This window comes from Centropristis striata, chromosome 15 (genome assembly GCF_030273125.1).
Source record: "Centropristis striata isolate RG_2023a ecotype Rhode Island chromosome 15, C.striata_1.0, whole genome shotgun sequence".
Classification (NCBI taxonomy): Eukaryota; Metazoa; Chordata; class Actinopteri; order Perciformes; family Serranidae; genus Centropristis; species Centropristis striata.
In genome coordinates, this window is record NC_081531.1 from 14,085,521 (window position 1) to 14,099,405 (window position 13,885).

Genomic DNA, 13,885 nt, shown 5'->3' on the forward strand with positions numbered 1-13,885 from the left:
CACAAACCCACATATATGACCTCTGGCTAGAAGGGCTCTGGGGGTGCCCTGTCGTCTAATGTATGTGTGTGTTTCCTCCAGCTGGCACATAAGAGCTGTGCAGCCAGACAAAGAGCGGTGCATGGGTCCCGGTGCTCTGCCTGCTGAGGGTGGACGAGGAGGAGGAGAGGGGGGCGCCTCCTGTCAGCCTTTGTGTCCTAATTGAAGTTTTTCTGCCTCTCAACCCTCTCGTCTTTCCTCCCCCATGCTGGTTACAGGAGGAGGAAGGGGGGAGGAGTGGACCTGACAGGGGTTTGAGGGGAGGGTTTTTCATACCAGGCTTTGTTGCCGCTGGCATGATGCTCGTCTCTAATTTCTCTCCTCTGTAGCACATACATTCATAAACAGAGATCGTTAGATCTGATGAAAATAAAGGGTGCTGTGTGATGATGCTGTCAGCTCTGTGACTGGGAGCAGGACGCAACAGGAGAGCTAATGTGCCCATTAAAACCTGACAGAGAGATAATTTGTAAATCAATAAAGCAGACTATGAAATTCTTAATTGTATAGTGACAGAATAATGATTTGTTTGCTTTCCGAGCTTGATTAAGATCGTGTAACCTTTTATTTGTATCTCTGCGTGTGCTCACGTCACATTATGTTGTGCATTTCCTCATCACACAGAAACCTTTTGGAAAAAAAACCCCCACAAATGCATGAAACCATCTTCCTCCTTACCTAAGTCCATACATAGTTTGCTTTAAAAATCAAAATGTCCTGCTTGCATGTTTCATAGATGTAAGCAACCCCAAACTATTTTAACAACTGATTTATTTTTCATGCCAAAATGTCTGTGTCTTTTCAGCCTCAAAAAGTTGGATATATCGCGATTTTCTCTGTTTTATATATATATATATATATATATATATATATATATATAAACGGAATGTCTTTGGGTACAAGACATTTAAATCACCTTGGACCTTGGGAAACATAACATTTTTTTCAGACATTTTTTTCACAGACATGTTTCACTGTTTTATAGACCAGATAATTAATTGATTAGTCAAGAAAATAACTGCCATAACTTGTTTGGTAGTTGTTGCCATCACATTTTTATGCTTCCTTTTTGTTCAATTATCTCTTGAAAGACTTGAAGGAAAACATTTTTTCCTCTCAGTAAGACTGTTACCTTGGTAAATAAAGAAAAAGCAAAAGAGAAGAATGGCAGTAGCTTGAGACAGATGGGGAAAAATCAAGCCTAAGAGTCAGGTTTTTAAGGTACTTTAAGGTCATGAGCAATTGAGTTGGCACACTACAAGAAGGAAACAATGATTGGTTCACCTAAAACACAGAAAGAGAAAATAGTAGAATAGCACAGGATTTGGCTTATTTTCATGTTAAAGCCAGAAGAACAGAAAGACGGTTAATTCAGATTTGACACAAGTCTCATTGGAACACACTCATCATGCGTTGCCTCTGAGTTACTGCCTCTGCTCAAAGACGGAGAGAGAGAGAGGTTGATGAGCCGTTCGCGCAGAATCAACTGAGAGAAAGAGAGAGAGGAGGGGTGGATGGGAGTGAGCGAGCAAGCCAAAGAGAGAGAGGGAGTGCTTCTCCCTTCCCCTAGCAACGGTCCGCGGTGGTCGTCTCCAGCCTGTTGTTTTCTCTTTCTCTCTGTCAAACATACACACACACACCACTTGCCCATACACTCCTTCTTCGGCTCTCTCACTCGTCTGCCTGTTGGACCCGGGGGTTGTCTTTTGACATTTTTTCCAAATGATCCTTTACGTGTTTTCCTGCGAGATGAAGGCTGTTCTTCAAGGATAAGAAAAAGAAAAGAGACAACGGCAAAGGCAGCATCGGCAAAGGACGGAAGAAATAGGAAGGAATCAGAGTGACTGAGACAGGGAGAGAAAAGGAGGATGGAGCCCCTCAGTGCTCGTGGCCTGCCCCGGCTCTCCTGGATCGACACCCTATACAGCAGTACGTATATCCCTCCATCAAACAATCCAACTACTCTCCACACATCGCTTCCCATTTATCTTTGCGCTCGTCTTTACCTCTAGCCATTTTACCCAGCACCCCCTCCTTCTGCATCTCATGGGCTGCCTGTTTGTGTTACAGCCAGAGCTACATGCACACAGTGAACACTTTGCATTTTTCTCAGGACTTCCAATTAGTGTGCATCACTGTGGCTGTCCATAACAAGACGGTCACCCCCTCCTCCTCCCCTCCACTCCTTCTATTGCCTCCGTCCTCTCGTAGTGGTAACAACTCCTGTCTGTTGTTGTGGAGCTTTTTGATCGCTCGTAGGCACAGAACCAAGGGAAAGCCTGGAGAATAGTGTGGATGGATGAGAGTGAGTCATACTTACAACCTGGAGGTAGAACTTTATGTTCCATTTTATCGAGGACACAAGCTGTCTGATGTTGAATTTTTAATCTGCTCTTTATTGTGGTCTTCATGCTGTGTTCATGACATGTCCTACTGTACGCTGGGTCACTTTGCTGCTGTTTTTCAGATCAGGTGTTAGCAGCTCTTTGAGGTTACGAAACAAGGCTGCTTCCCTCCTAAATTTGCCTTTTTTACTTTTGGTATAAAAAGAGTGTTTTAATGAGGATGTTTTTACATAGATCAGAATATGAACAATGTTTTTTCATGCTTTAATTCAGAGCAGTGCGTGTTTACCACTGTGCAGTGATTACGCACATCTCATCAGCCGCAGCTGTGATTCCCCGTTTGTGTGTGCTGTTTAAATGCTGTGTTTGTGTGTTGGCAGTTTTGGGCACATGACACAGCCGTTTGGGATTTGCTCTGCTGTGTCACCATTGTTACCATGCCTTAATCTCCAGAGAGGGAGTGAATAGGGGAGGAAGAGGGAGACGGGCTTGTGGGGTTTGGGATTTTGGTGATATAGAAAGAGAGAAAGAAAAGTACAAGCATGTTGTCAGAAGTGTATTTGGTGGGCAGCTGTTACTCCTGTTCACAATATAGACGCTGAAGGCAGCTACACAGGTGGTAGTGTTGTTTATTTTGCTCATGATTTTGTACATTATTATATCTGTAACATTGTTGCTTAATATTCATCTCTTTGTTGAATATGGTGAGAAAATTAATAATAGCGAGATTAACAGATGTGTTGTTGTGGTGTGGCAGTTGAGGTAAACACATATGCTGGTGATTAGCTGTTTGGATATTAGAAGTAATGTAAATGAATAATTCCACCTGTTGGGGAAATCTACTTATTTTTCTTTCTTGCCAAGAATTGAATGAGAAGATCGATACCACTCTCATGTCTGCATGAACCTAGAGCCAATTGTTAGCCTCAGCTTAGCATCATCAAGATGCAAAACAAGGAAAACAGCTCTTCCTCAAGGGTTGAAAAAAAAGTCTGCCTGCCAGCACCTTTTTAAAGCTTTCAACTGCATGGTACAGCACAGCTCTACTGAAATCGACTTGTTTATTTCTGATTTTCCATTCACAGTTGTGACTAGTAACTGTTAGCTGGTCCTTTTTTTAATTTTATTTTTTACCTCAATCAAGGTCCCAAGTGAGCTGAGCCAATACTAGAAGTTGGAGTTCAAACATTGCAGACCACTGATTAGTCAGAGAAATTTGTCACTTGCGCAACACAGGACATCCTGAACAAACCCAGCTACTGTCAATAGCAACCTAGATTTTAAAAAGAAAATGGCAGCCTGCCGAACTATGCCATACTCTAATCCGGACACTACATACACTACACTACAATTGATGAAGTGCAGACATTTCTCTTGCTGATGAAAGGAATCAGCAAGTTTCCCATTGAAGATGATACCACAGCAGTTTCACGCAAGATAGCCACAGGTACTATCCGCACTAGAAAAAAAAAAAAGAATAGGACCTGGGGACCCAAAGTAAGTCAAGCAGAGCCGTGCAATGGAAACACAGAATAATTAATTAACATGATACAGCTTGTTTTTTTGTCTGTATGCACATCAAAGCTGAAAAACGACCTTGTAACTACTTCTTGGCCCACAGCAGTAATTTCCAGGCGAGCTACTGCCTCCTGTTTCTAACTCTGTTCACAATTTATAGAGAAAATCTATCCAGTAATGAAGAGGGCTCAACTAGATGCCATTGATTCCTACTGAAATGTGTCCATTGTAACTTATTTTCTATAGCTAAAAACTCATAAACCAACAGCAAGAAAGAGAATTAGATTCCAAAATATTTAATTTTTTTGTCTGATGTTGTAGCAGTTTTTATTAATATTGTATTGCCCATTATCTGCCAGTAACTGTGAATGCATCACATCACTGGATGATCTCAGCACAGAATTCTTAGTGCATGTACTAGTCCACTTTTCAAAAAATGGATCAGGCCAGTGTAACGGTGTGGTAATAAATTCCTATCACTGGGGACTGTAGCCTGTGTACTATTTTAATGTTGCTATTTTGGTTCTGGCATTGCTGTGGCCAGAAACAGAATACATCATAACTTAACACCTAATGGGCTTGAACACATTTGAATTTCAGTGAGAGGCTGGCTGATGTGTACAATAGGAGACAGACTATTAACATTACAACAGGCTTGGCCCAGGCTTTATACGAGCTCTTCAGAGAGGAAAGGGCACAATCCTTTTATGCACCTGTCATTTCATCATCCTTTTGCTTTCCCACCATTCTTTATCCTTTACTCTGCGTCTGTGTGCACCTCAGTGTGTGTATTGGATAAGTAAATTGCTACGCTATGGGCTGCTGAAGCGACCCACTCACTCCACTCAGGGGAATAAAAAAAATACACCAGCAGTTTTTTGGGAGCTTTTGAGGGCTACTTTCCATAGTACACTCCCTCAGTAGCACTACATTGACCCTGAAACGGCTCATTCACTAGTTCACAGGCTCTCACGCATGAGCACAAATCGGACCCAGTCCCACCCTTTCTGTAGTGGATTACCAAACATGGGGCAGTAATTGCATCCTTTCTCTTCAGCCACTGAAACTGTGTTAATGGCTCAGTGTTAAGCGGTGACCACACATCCTCCACTTGCTGAGTGAAACGGGGAGTGGATGCTCAAAGCCACAGCTGCCTTGTTCCCCCAAGAGACTGAAGTCTTTCTGTTCAGCTCTACTGTTAGGCCACAGCTGATTAAGGCAACATTTCCATAGCTTTTCTACTCTCCTGCATCGTCCCAGAGCACTATGCTGTGCATACAAAGTGCAGAAAGAAAAAAAGAAAAAAAGCTACACATGCTTAAGTTAAGGTGCAGAGCTGTGTGCAGTCACATCACTCTGCACAACCACACTTTCAAACAAAATCACTGGCCCAGACCTCTCATCAGTCATCCTCTGCCCCATTTGTCCAGTCAGCAGCATAAGTGGTAGACTCCCAGGCGGCTATTAGTGTTTTTGTGTGTGTATGTGTGTGTGTCAGTTACAAATACTACTTCTTCAAAACGTCTTATTTTTCCCCTGATCCTTTTCTTTTCTACTTTTTTTGTCTTTCCTCCTGTCTCGATCTAAGTAGTTCATATATTTTGTGTGTTTCTCACACATACACATCAGGTTTTTCAGTTTTATTATATTCTGCAGCAGGGTAAAAGGTTTTTTTTCTTGCCCATGATCTGATTTTAGAAGCATTTGATGGGAGCTATTGTCTCCATTTTCACTGTCTGACCAGTTCATCGGTTAGCCCTGTATTGTGTATCATATTGGTTTGTCTACATTGGGAAATCTTCTGTACATTTTTGTCCTGATGGAAAACGTTGATTTGTTTTTACCTAGCATACACCCTATAAAAATATTTTATGTTACGTGTTTGACCAGGATTTGTCTTTTTGTCTGGATATCTGGATTTTTTCTGTATGGCCCTGCAGTTTTGTAAAATTGTACTTTTGTAACACTGACCTGAGTCTCTTTGTTACCGGCCTTCTCAGTAATGGGCTGTCTGGTTGTGAATAGATCAGAGGATGGAAAGCAGTAAGTGGTCAGTTTTATATACTTCAAGTAGAAATGTAATGTTAGACCATATTCCTTCACTAAGCATGCTAATATTTACATCATCTGGCTAAATTACAGTGCATTGGAGTTGTTAATGAGAACATAGCTGTATTGGCACCCTAATTAATATGGATTGGGTCCCTCAAAAATTTTCTTTTTTTAGTAACACAATTGTACTTGTATTCTGTATCTCAGGGCACTTTTAATGATCTTTTCTAATTTTTTTTAAATTTATTCAAACAATAACATTGAATAGTAAATTAATAGTGAATTATTCTGGTAAGGGTTTTTAATCATGCATATATTAGTAATGTAGTTATATATCTGCATACTTGCAGCTTTTGGTTTTTCAGTTTTAAAACCATACGAATTTTACCACGTTTACCCAGGTGAACTCCCTGAATCACCTACAGGGGCATTTTAGTTTCCCTGATTTTTGATGGCTCTGGTAATCAATGATCTTAAAAGGGCATGTTTGTCTCATATAATTTATGTGCCTAACTGCACTTATATTGTGACCTCCAAAATCAGAATGGCAGACTGACTGATTTCTGACTCTGGCAGTCTGCGATGTAACCTTCAGAGAATTAGCCAGACTCTTTTCTGGCTTGCTACAGTACCACGTGATGCTAAAGCAACATCAAAGCAAAGCTAGATTATGTAAGAGTCAGAATATGGGCATTTTGGCATTGCAGTGTCGGGGTGGCACGTGCACATTCAGAGACACACACATATGTCGAAACGATTTTGCCTAATCCCAGTCACAGTGAGGAAGGCTTGAATATGTATGCAGCTCTGATGCAGTATTAAAAACAAAAAAACTATCCCTGTTTCTGTACATCCTGCCAGTGTTTTGTAGAGAACTGGAGTTCATTCCAGCAAGCAATGGGGCGTGCCATTTACCAGCTTGTGAGGGGTTAAAGTGTGCTGTATAATCCCTACTTTCTTCTGCCAGTACAGCGGATAGTAATATGGAATGACATGTTTCTGTAATCTGCTGTCTGTCCTGGTGCCATCTGACTTGTGCAATCTAATCATCATCATCATCATCATGTAGAGGAAGATGTATGTAGTGTTGACTCATAGGTCCTAAATCCAAATCTGGGCAACAGAGTGGATCCTGTTCGGAGTTCATGTGGGACAAAAAAGCAGTTTTCAGTAAGCTTCCAATCAAATACGTCACTCTCATTTTATTGGAACAAAATTCTCCAAATCACCATCAAGACACATGAAAGAAACTTCATCAGCTATTAAAATGTTCTTCTTGTAAAAAAACCCCACTTTGATTGCTTTATTATGAGGCACAACTGGCATCTTCACTCCAGGATATTTTTTTAATGTTAGAAGTTGTTTTCAAGTGACAGTGAGGACTTTAGGCTAAAAAGATAGCGGGGCACTTGGATTCAGAGCCAGTTGCATTAAATGGAAATGAAACAGATGCTAACAGTTTTCAGGTTATGCCTCCACAGTTCAACACACAGTGGTGGATTTCCCTGGCTGTCAGCTGTTCTGGTTCCCCTCCGCAACTGTGATGGATGGAGCCAACTTTACAGCTGGCTAGCTGCTCCCGGCTGACTTCAGTCCAGTCCCAGTTCTGTCTTTAAGTGTTTAATGTTGGTTATTTGGCTGTCACATGGCCTGCTTCAGCAAACAGCGGCACAGAGGAGTGATTCTGGATGGCTTCCCAGCAGTGTCGTAGGGAAGTTTAATACAACTGTCTCATTTATCACACCCTACAAAATCTATTTTGACCAAACCACTCACCTCTCGGCCTCTTTTTGTTTGAATAGCCAATGCCTCCACTCTCAGCCCCAGCAGAAACAAGTCCAGATCAATGGGATCTGAAAGTGTTTACAAACATGTAATTTGTGGCTTAACCACAGAGAAGAACAAAGCACCAGCCAAGAAGTCGACTTAAAACTGCATGGTTCACTGTGAAGATGCCACGTTTTTGTTGTTGTTGTTACCAGGGCAGACTGCTTCAGGAGATCGAGCAAATATTTTGGAAATATAGTAAGGAATAAGGCTGGGCGATATGGCTGAAATCTTCAATCACGATATAGGCCATTTCATATCTCGGTAATGATATATATCATGATAAAGCATGTTTTTTTTGTAATTAAGTATGAAGTACCCACAAAAAAAAATATTTTAGTATACAAACTCCCATGTTACAAAACAGTGGTGGTTCACTACAACTTTGCTCTCACATGCAAGATTGTAATGTAATGTGTAACGCTTTCATCCATATGACATACATATTGCCAGAATGCACTTAGGCCACTGCTTTTTCTACATTTCTAAAAAAATGGATAAAAAATATATATACACTAGGGTTGTCACGATACAAAAATTTTCAACTTGATATCGATACTCAGGAAAATATTCGATACTCGATACCATTTTCGATACCACAAGGATAAAAACAAAGACCCCAAAATTTAACACAAATATTTTTTATTAACAAGAACCACAGGTTAAATATTTATAATAAAAAACAGTTGTGCAAAAAGAAACTGCAACCATGATAACAACATTCAGATACTCGATTCTTTTGAAATAGGGTATTGTATCCGGATACGTTTTAGTATCGATACTTTTTTGAGTATCGATACTTTTGACAACCCTAATATACACAATAGATATTTTTTATATAAATTTGACGATATATATTGTCATATCTGCCCAGCCCTAGTAAGAAAGTGGAAGTTACTAGTGCAGTGACGAGGACGAGAACAGATTTAGTCATTTGTGTTTCCATTATCTAGAATCAAACTCTCTTTATTTGTACGACTATAAGTGCTTGATAATACCATTTATAATCAAATTGCTTTTAGCCCTACTGCTGCATCCAGACTGTAGGTAGGAATGAAATAGTGTGTTGTGTAATTTAATCTGTGCTGCATGTGAAGTCTTGAATCATTGTCTTCTCACTGTAAAAGCTCCTCCATTATGCTGATCAATAGCTGAAGCTGTTCCCTTCCCTTCCCTGTACTGTAGCTATAGAAACAGACATTTAAAGCTGTTCTCACACACACATACACACAGCGGGAGAAAGAATCTGAGTCAGCCTACAGCAGTTTTGTTATGTAATACCGTCGTCTCCACTGCCTCTTCCATGCCATGCTTCTCTGCTTTGTTTTCAAGCATCTTTCTCCCATTGGGCCCGGTAAGGGGTTCAAGCTTATGTAATCGGCTTCATGTTCACTTCTCCAAAACAGCCAGGAAACAGTTGTGTGATACTGCTGAGGAAGGACTGAATGCTCAGTGCTTTGTGTTTCCAACAGGGAGAGAGAGTGGAAGTACTGATGGCAGAGTAAACAATTTAACTGATGCTGAAGCAATAAAATCCCACATTTATCAACAGAAACTACCCTACTGACAAGAATATTTACCGTTGTACCATAAATATTTTTAAAGGAGCATGTCAGGATTCAGAACATAGTACACATATTTTGGCCGCAATATAGAAGAGTGTCCTGTCATCAGTAGGGTGAAACGGTGTAGCTGCACTCTATTTGCCCAGGTGTCTGGTGTTGTCATTTCTCCTACCAAAGGAAGTGACAAACCGCCAAACAACATAAAGAAAGCTAGTACTGCATACTAATAATTTGACAGAGTTAAAGTCTTAAATTTTAATCAGTTGTTGCAGCCACATATGGTCCTACAATTTCATACGACTTTATGCAGCATCTTTTGATTTCTATACCGCAAGTCTGTTTCCTGTCCATGCATGCATAACTATAGATGGGGTTCTATTTTAAGTGAAACATTTGAATATTATTTCCAATACATCTTCGGTCTACAGGTCTTCATTGTGGAAAAATAAGACGATTACAGTAACTGTGCAGTTGTAGTGAAGAGAACGCCCCATTTAAAACATGGTTGGTTAATTTCTCATCGTTCCAAGTGAGTGAGTCCAGCTGAAAGAAAGAAAGTTGTAATATAAACTGAGCTGTTAGCTCACTCACTTGGGTTATACTACTTGGTGCCAGGGCCGCCTGGGTTCATTCAGTGACACACCTTGTAAATAATAAATGAAGCTTTTGGCTCAGCTGAAGATGTTGTTGTGGCTCTTTCACATGCCACAAATAAGCTAGAGTAAAGACCTCGTGTATCACTGGGGCTGAACGATTTTCTGACCAATATTTCAGTTGTGACTATTTTTATATGAACTCAATATCAAGCTATATAACTGTCATTTTACACTTTCTGAACCCACAGGCCTTTGGTCTGAAGAGGATTTAGGCTCTGAGGGCAACAAGCATTATTTCAGGGGTTCTGTGTAGCCAGCTGAATAACGGATATCAGGCCTACTGTTCATTTACAGTCCGCTTAGCAATCAGACCCAGGTCCAGATGACATTTCATCTTATATCTATAAACAGCTATTTCCATAAGAATGCAAAATTTAAAAAAGGGTAAATCATCATTAGCATTAGCTGATATTCCAAGGTTGTATTTTGGCCAGTTTGCCCCCCATCATTTGCTCAATTTACCTGCATCCATGCAAAGCCCGGTCCGACATGATTGGTCAAAACTCGGATTACAAAGGGAATGGGTGTGCTTGCTGCTGTCTGACTCTGACTGCAAATAAACAACATTTAGCCAGCATGAAATAGATGCTGCACAACAGATAAACATAGTCCGCTGCAATGGGTGATGAATTGGTGCATCCTGAGTAGATGGTAGACACCATGGTCAGGAAGTGCACTGACCAGACAAGAGGCAGAAGTTTTTTTTCTTCTTTAACATCTGGCTGTTAATCTGGCTTCTGGCTAACCCTAACCCTAACCCGTTCACTTTGTCCTTTTGTTATAATCATTTTTCTGTTGCCACGTTGACATGAAATCACCAGTGCAGTCAGTGTTTTGCATAGAAATGAAGGGATTATGGAAACATGGAACAGGGGTGCTCCTCTTGGTTATCACACGAGTCACTGGATTAAACTGAGCTTTAATCTACTAGAATACCTTAAAAAGCAGCATTAGCTGGATTTCCCTTTCAATGCCAAATATCTTGCCATCTTCACGTGGATGAAGCTCTGAAAATCCTTTGTTGCGCTTGATGTTAGAGGGTGTGTCATGTGTCTGAGTGTGTTTGTGTTCTCCGAGTCTGTGGGGACCTTTACCATGTCCTGAGGGGCGAGAGCTGTGTGTGTGAGTGTGTGTGTGTGTGTGTGTGTGTGTGTGTGTGTGATACGTTTCTATGGACAGCAGTCATCCTGTAGGGCTATAGTAACCACCAGCCACCCATGCCCCTCTCGCCTCAGCCAATCGGCACTGAGTAACACCATCGGTCCTGACCAATGGTGCGACTGGCGTGTTTACGCACTCCCGGAAGGCAGGGGCCACGATTAAGCATTCAGGGTAGTCGAGCGGAAGAGAAGAGAGGAGGAGAAAAAATGGGAGGAGAGGGTAGACAGGAAAGGGAGATGAGGCCATTATGAGTTGAGAGTGCTGATGGATGCACTCGAGCAACAACCAGTCACCCAGACAGACTCAGGTGAACAAGCGCATATAGGTCATATATCACCTCAAGTTTTCTTATATGGACTCACATTCCTAAATCACGGATATAAATGATATTCTTTAAATGTTTGGTCACATGTTCACGGACCGTATTAGAAGCTGTCAAACCAAGAATCCATTAACCTGCAGGTAGGCAGCTCTCTGTCCCGTGTTCTCTGTGTCTATACGTTTACATGCATGCTTCTGTGGGTATCATTAAAGATTTATGGCCCCAGTAAGAGTTGGCCTTCTGCTCTCTGTAGGTCATCTTTCTGCTGGGATCAAAATGGATGTTCACATTCAGCCAGGTTGTCTTTTTGACAATATAAAGACTCACAGCGAGAGAGGGGAGAGACAAACAGAAGAAATAGAAGCGTCCAGGCAGGAAGAAGGGTTAATATATGTTAAGAGGTGGGATTTTTAATAGTATAGAAAACAGGTAGTATTTTTAGGGCATGCTTAGGAGAGCTATAGTTATAAGTTATACCTAATTAACATTTGTTATACTCTTGTTCATCCTCTCTTTAACGTAAATAGGATGCTAGCACCATTAAACTAATAGCTGTCCACTTTTTAGTCACTACTTAATTGTGACCTTTTGTAGATGATTAAATTCAATCAGTAGAGTGATATCCACAAGGTCTGTTCGTAGTCTGTGTGTGTGTGTAATGTGCTGACACGCTCCTGCCAGATGGCTTTGTGTCTCAGAGAGCTCTCTCAGTTTATCAGGCATCATCCAGAATCCTTTCTTACCCACTTGTCTCCTCTGTCACTCTTTACAATGTGTCGTCCATTAGAAATCTCTTCAAATATACTTTAGGACAAACACTGCAGAGGCCAGACTCATTATCTGGATACTGTGTGCATTTGTTTACATTGATGCATGCCTCTGCATCAACAGGAAAACAGAATGGTTGGTGACACATCTTGTAGTTTTTACTGCTCAGCAGATATACAGCAGAAACAGCTGGCTAATGGGTGGTGAGAATGAGAGAACGGCAAAGCATCACTGCACGACCCTGGAAGAGTCAGAGAAGTCTGCAGGGAGGCCTGTTAACAGCAGGTGTTTCTTTCTATACCTGCACTCCTGCCATTGAGGGACAGAGGAACTGACACAATATTGGATTGTTTTCAGCTCTTTCTTTCTCAAAGTGAGCATTTTTTCTCATGTTCTGATGTATTCTCATAGACAGTCGAATGCAATTGTAAAGCAATGTGCAGTTTTTTCTATTTTTTATTGGAAAGGGTTTAATTACAGGCTTGCACTAGCACAACTAAAGTGTTCTGTTGTAGAAGCAGTAACTGTTTGGCCCCAGAGGTTTTTTAAAGCTTGAAAGTAAAATGAAGAACATAAATATCTGGCTCGCTTTGGTGCAATCGTGTGCAATAGTTGTCACACTGGTAAGGATGGTATGCTCATGCTGATGTGGAAAACTTTTCGCAGATTTCTTTTTAGCATTTCTAAGTAATGACAATGACAGCATTCAACAGAATGTTGGCGGATTTTTGGATTAAATTGCTTTGACAACAGCCACCCTAAACACTTTTTCTCTGTTAGCCAACAAATCTCAAATCCTTTTGAGTAGTTAGATCCGGCAGAAAGTTTTCTGTGTTCTCACTTGGAGTGTACACCCACACACTGCCAGTTAGTTTTTATCTGCACGTCTCTTTTTGGCCTAATTAGTTTCCAAATGAATTTATTCTTTGTCACAATTTTTTACAACGGTTTTGTCCTCCCTTTGACTCACTTGTCCTCACTTTGGGGCTCTTCTTTTGATATCAAGAGTTGCTCTGCTCTACCTTTCACTCCTGAACTTTAATGGTGTTATTGTGATGTGAAACATTGACCTGACTGAGCAGAACGCCACCGCTCAGGGCCATCCTCTTCTCTCACCTAGTGCTTATCAGACTCATTGCCTCAAATCTGCATCATATTCTCCTAATTGGGCTGGGGAGTGCAATAAATAGACACTACAATCACTGGCAGGGCTGCCCCTAGGGCTATCGACAGCCGCTTGCATTTTAATAGCTTCACTCATTGTAGCTCTTTTGTTTCACTGCACGGTTTGATACACTTTCCATTAGCACATGCCCACGAACAAATGCAGAGGGTACTGCTTCACGCTGAGGTGTAGATGCCCACACAGTACATCTGCTGACAGTACTTTGCTGTGCCGATCGTGGGTGTGTGTTGGCAGCGAAGAGCTCCACGGTAAATGTGGAGGATTGATTTCCTCGTACCTGCTTACAAACACAGGGAGGCAGGTAAGGGTTCTGTGTCTTTTTGTGCATGTGCATAGGTGTGTCTGCACTTGAACGTGACCTCTTGTGTTTGTGTGTCAGACAGACACGGCTTCAGGCCCCCCTGCACGACAGTGGTTGCAATCTATGGAAGCAGTGGGTTGTATCC

At 41.3% G+C, this 13,885-nt stretch overlaps 1 protein-coding gene across 4 annotated transcripts in view; it reads left to right on the forward strand.

Annotated features, from left to right (window-relative positions):
* The window catches only part of abr (ABR activator of RhoGEF and GTPase), a 142,300-nt gene that overhangs the window by 20,855 nt on the left and 107,560 nt on the right, over window positions 1-13,885 (forward strand). Inside the window, exon 1 of one of the 4 annotated variants that reach the window (XM_059351032.1) lies at window positions 1,604-1,968. The exons of 2 other annotated variants lie outside the window; for them this stretch is intronic. In XM_059351032.1, the coding sequence (XP_059207015.1) occupies window positions 1,908-1,968 (61 nt within the window). In that variant the 5' untranslated portion in view covers window positions 1,604-1,907. Of the gene's footprint in view, window positions 1-1,603; window positions 1,969-2,319; window positions 2,369-13,885 lie in introns of those variants that run through there. One more of the 4 variants, XM_059351033.1, reaches the window with a different exon arrangement.